Consider the following 5057-nt stretch of genomic DNA (forward strand, 5'->3'; position numbering starts at 1 on the left):
GTTAGCTTTTATCTCTTTGTGACAGTTTGAGTTTCTCCCGCGGGGTATGCCCCTAGATTTGTAATCTGTTTGTTTCTTTAATATATTTAATTAGCAAAAAAAAAAGATTTAAAATACGGTTTTTCAAAAAAAAACGGTTTTTCTATGATGTGCCCATGGGCACATGCTAAGCGCGGAAATTTTTGTATTTGGAGCATTTTCATTGGCTCCTACTTCTTAATAATGGTGGACCCCCTGCAAATACACCAACCACACCAATAAAAATGCTCCAAATACAAAAATTTCCGCGCTTAGTATGTGCCCATGGGCACACACTAGACAAACCCTTTAAAATATAATCAAAGTTAATGCTAGAATCTAACAATGAACTTTGGGAAGGAAACAGTGCTTGGTTTGAGAGGGAAATCAGTTGCTTCAATCAAGAGTTTGTTGATACAATCAATTACAACCAGAATCTCATGAAAATCACTTGGAATAAGAAATTGATTTATTTGCTGTACTGTAAATATAAACATATAATAATGCTATAATAACCAGTGTTGTAAAAAGCGCATTAAGCGGCCGTCTAAGCGGGCGCTTAAGCGGAATCGGAGAGTAAAACGCTTCGATTTTACATTAAGCGGGAGATTAAGCGTTTTTTAACATTAAGCGGCCTGTTAAGCGGATTAAGCGGACATTAAGCGGATTAAGCGGTCAGAATGATTTTGACTTGCTAATTTTTTATATATAAATACAAATATTTTTTTATAAATATTATGAAAATTATAATAAAAAATTAAAAATATCTTTTTTATCAAAAACATTTTATGTTTAAATTTTTATTACTTAATTATTTTATAATTTTAATTATATATATAATATTATTATATATAAAATTTTAAATATATATTATTAATCCGCTTAATCACCCGCTTAAAATTCCGCTTAAGCGTCCGCTTATCCGCTTAAGCGCTACAAGGTCACCTCACCGCTTAGGACCGATTTGCGCTTTTTACAACACTGATAATAACACATTGTTTCTCTCTTTCGTTTTGGACTTTGAAATATTAAAAGCGGCAATCATAATTTATATTTTTTAATAGAATAAAAACGAGAAATAATATGTTTATCTAGGAGCTATAGCTGTCACACTGCAGTAGTTGGATGAACACGACGAAGAATCTCCTTCGTGCACATTCCTCTCGATGAAAAATCCAGGTTGCTTAGGTTGAGGCAGGGGAAGCTCACTGGTTAGCATTAGCACCACCGTTGCCATGGTTGGCCTATCCGCCGGACATTGTTGCACACATAATAACCCTATTTGAATAGCTCGAAACACTTCGTATTGATGTTCACGGCTTAAATCTTTAATAACCTCATCTACTAGGTCCAACACATTTCCATCTTTATAAGTTCTATATGCCTAAAACAATTAAAAAATTAGCGAAGAGTTCAATTAGTAAAACATAAGTAATGACAATTTAACTACTTTATATGATGGTCTAGAAACTTACATGTCCGAGAAGGTTAAGATTGTGATCTAGATGAGTAAAATTTTTGTTTCTTTTTCCATTCACCATCTCTAAAAGGAGTACCCCAAAGCTATAAACATCAGATTTCACCGAAAATATGCCATCCGTTGCATACTCAGGAGACATGTAACCACTGCAAGAAAACACCTGATGTATCACATTTTTGCTAATAGAAACATCATTCCTTAGAATGGTAGATATTCATACTATGTTCCAACTACTCTGGTTGTATTGGCTCCTGTTTCCGTCTCTCCGCAGATCCTTGCTGTGCCAAAATCTGAAATTTTTGGGTTCATCTCAAGATCGAGCAAAACATTGCTGGCTTTAAGATCCCTGTGTATGATCCGCAATCTAGAATCCTGATGAAGATAGAGAAGTCCCCTGGCGATGCCATTAATGATGTTATACCGAGTAGGCCAGTCAAGCGTGTATCTTTTCGTCTTATCTAATCAAAAGGTCATCAAAGTTAATCCAGTGGTGTTAGAAACAAGGTGAAAAATTTGCTAGTACACGTAAAAGATATGATTCAAAAATGAATACATCATTATTACAGAGAAAAAGAATACCAAATATGAACGAGTCCAGGCTTTTATTGGGCATGTATTCGTACACCAACATTCTTTCTCCCTCCTGCACAGAGCAGCCGAGAAGCTTCACAAGGTTTCGGTGCTGAAGTCGAGCAATGCATGATACTTCATTTTTAAACTCTTTCAACCCTTGCCTCGAATCCTTTGAAAGCCTCTTTACAGCTATTTCTTTTCCATCGTCGAGCATACCCTAAAATAAATCACTGAGAAACTTTAATCCTCTGTAATGGGATAAAATGACATTTTATTTCCTCAATTACTCTAATCAAGAAGCAAGACCATGAACCACAATGCGTTCAACTCATATAATTTATGTTACTGATTCAAGAGTAACTTTATTTTCTCTCAAAAAAAAAAAAAACAGTAACTTTATTTGTTGGGACTACGGATAAAATGCTGCCATGAGAATTACCTTATAGACAGGCCCAAAGCCACCTTCTCCAAGCATGGAGTACTTTGAGAAGCCATTGGTTGCAATATCTAAGGTTGTGAAGTCAAACAATGGCAACTCTAAATCCTCGGCACCCATCTCATTGCTCCCACAGTTTTCAAAATACGGGTTTGTTATCCCTGCATTTTCTATGTGCAAACTCATACAGAAAAGTAAAAGCATAAACTTGAAAATTTGAAAGAGAACATTGAATTGTTGTAATACCTTCTGCGTGCTTCTTCTTCTTCTTCTTTTTGTTCCTGATTACCCACAGGCATACACACATCATTGTTACCGTCATCAGTATAGGTATCCATACGAACCATACTTTTGATCTCCCCTTTTTAGCTTCATAATTAACACTCGGAATACCTAATTCAGATGCAGCCATTCTGAAGTAAAGATCTTGACCATTCTCTTTCTCATCTCTAATATCAATAAGCTCATTAAACCATAACAAGCATCCGCTTCCACTGCCTCTAACATCTGTATTTGCGTAAGCTGTGCATGAGCAATTGCTCAAGCACAGTTTCTCGCACTCACCAAGGCTCATATTCTTATCAAACCAAGAACGCTGAGTATCTGGTAATTTCAAGCCTGAATGTTTCACAAAACCATCTCCATTCACACAACTCAGATTTTCTTTCCTTGCACAGCCACTAGACCAGTCTGCAGCATCCCATCCTTTTTTATCTCTTGGCTGAAAACCATTGAAGCACATGCACACAGGAGACTTGTCAATGTTACAGCTCCCATAAGCTCCACATACCCTATAATGATCACAATCATCTGGTCCAGAATGATAAACCTGCCAAATTTGAGATTTTTCGATCCATACCCATCTTTGTATATGACCAGATGGATTCAACACCCTCCTTGTATAAACTGAACTATTAACAGCTTCGTAATGATAATATAAATCCTTATCATTAGAAACAAAAGCATACGTGTAAATTTGATTGGGGTTCAAGTTGGGCGTGCCAGAAAATCTAAGGCCATTCCAAGGCCCCGCACGTGAATCTATAGCAGAAGCTTTCCTTATCATTTGCTGTGGAAATCCATTACGGTCAATATAATTTGTATATTCACCTGGAGATGGATCATCAAGACTCTTCCAAGAAGTGAGGTATCTTTCAAGCCCAGTTTCCAAATTCCACCCAAGCTTAGCACCCGGTAATTGAGTGTCGCCTGGTTTATCAAAACTTTGCCACAGGTATTTATCACTCTCACTTTCATCTCTAATGACAAGATTCCCAGAATCCAGCAGCTGCACGACAGGATTATTCACAGATGCCGTGGAGTTTGATGACCAAACCACATCATCAGAAGCATTGAGAATGACAAGATTTCCATTGCTGTTAAGTCTCAAGAGATTTGATGAAGTATTAAGAGGAGCTTCTCTATTGGCAATCCACACAATTGTCTTTACGGCTATCTTCTTGTACCAGATACCCACGTACCGATTTGCAGAACTCCCAACAGTTACAAAGCCAAGCTCAAAATGACCACCAGATGAAACAATAGTGCTTCCATCATCTCTAAGGATTTGTTCTGGTCCTATAATGTCTCCGGCTGCTGCTACTTTACAGTTTAGCGAAACAGAAAATGACAAAATGCAGAATAAAAAAAACTTCAGAACTGTTGTAGAGCTGCAGCCTTCCATCAACTCTGTTATATTATTTCAGTTGTTGCTCAGAGAGATGTAAAAAATCAACAGTGTTCCCCTTCCTTAATGTCATGTATGCGAATTATGTACCACACACCTTTCCATCAAAATCTGTAATATGAACATGAATTCTATCTTATGAAATTTCCAAGTCTTTCCTTTATTTATGACTGCTATCTGCGTGACTTGTATCCTATATGTAATGTCCATTTTGAGATTAAAAACTTAAAATACTAGTATTATTATTAATTTAATATTATCCTTAATAATGTGTCAGTTTATTTAGAGGAAGCAAAGCTGCTTCTGTCTTTTGGTTTTCTTAACCCGTTTGTGTAAATATATAGAAACTCTTTTAACAAGTTAAGAATGTTAGCTTCTCTCTGGTTTCTATTTTTTTTTCCAAACACTTTATTAACTTATTTAGTTTTTACTTGTAATCCACTTCTTTACTTTAAACAAGATGTCACTTTTTTTAAACTTATCCAAACAGCCCTATTACATTGCATAATTTTGCGTAGGACTGAACATGATTTAGGCAAAACCTATTAACTAAGTTTATAAGTATTGTGTTAGAATATGATCCTGCTAAGCCCTCCTCCTAACACCTTCAGTTTTTAGGAGAATTGGTCACTTATCAGAGTTTAGGCTTGCGAGCAATATTCTCATAAATTATAAGGACACGAAGGCAAGTTTATGTCCCTTTCGAGTGAGGTTAGAATATGATCCTGCTAAACCCTCCTCCCTAACATCTTGAGTTTTTAGGAGAATTGGATTGATTACTAAACATGTTGTTTAAATATTATTCATTAATATCAACAGAGGATGTCTATAGAAGATTTCAGATGTGCCAGTGAGTATTCGAG

General features: G+C 36.1%; 1 protein-coding gene across 2 annotated transcripts; it reads right to left on the reverse strand.

The window, feature by feature from the left end:
- Positions 1-1046: 1046 nt before the first annotated feature.
- LOC108215223 (G-type lectin S-receptor-like serine/threonine-protein kinase At4g27290) lies at positions 1047-4363 on the reverse strand. Of its 2 annotated transcripts, none has more exons than XM_017387620.2 (6): positions 2754-4363; positions 2511-2677; positions 2078-2288; positions 1719-1956; positions 1494-1644; positions 1047-1402 (listed from the first exon to the last, which is right to left on the reverse strand). In XM_017387620.2, exons 1-6 carry the CDS (start codon positions 4189-4191, stop codon positions 1106-1108), a joined length of 2502 nt encoding a protein of 833 aa, XP_017243109.2. In that variant the 5' UTR covers positions 4192-4363; the 3' UTR covers positions 1047-1105. The 2 variants fall into 2 exon arrangements, with proteins under 2 accessions (XP_017243109.2, XP_017243110.2); XM_017387621.2 differs by having other exon boundaries at positions 2511-2668; positions 2754-4362.
- Between the last annotated feature and the right edge of the window lie 694 nt (positions 4364-5057).

The sequence above is a fragment of the Daucus carota genome, chromosome 3 (genome assembly GCF_001625215.2).
Source record: "Daucus carota subsp. sativus chromosome 3, DH1 v3.0, whole genome shotgun sequence".
Taxonomy (NCBI): Eukaryota; Viridiplantae; Streptophyta; class Magnoliopsida; order Apiales; family Apiaceae; genus Daucus; species Daucus carota.

Excerpts from the sequence above, each read along its gene's own strand:
- LOC108215223 (XM_017387620.2), bottom strand. The coding sequence starts at position 4,191 with ATGGAAGGCTGCAGCTCTACAACAGTTCTGAAGTTTTTTTTATTCTGC. Across the intron at positions 2,678-2,753 it reads GAAGAAGAAGCACGCAGAAG|AAAATGCAGGGATAACAAAC; the intron begins GTATTACAACAA and ends GTTTGCACATAG. Across the intron at positions 1,645-1,718 it reads ACCAGAGTAGTTGGAACATA|TGGTTACATGTCTCCTGAGT; the intron begins GTATGAATATCT and ends GTTTTCTTGCAG.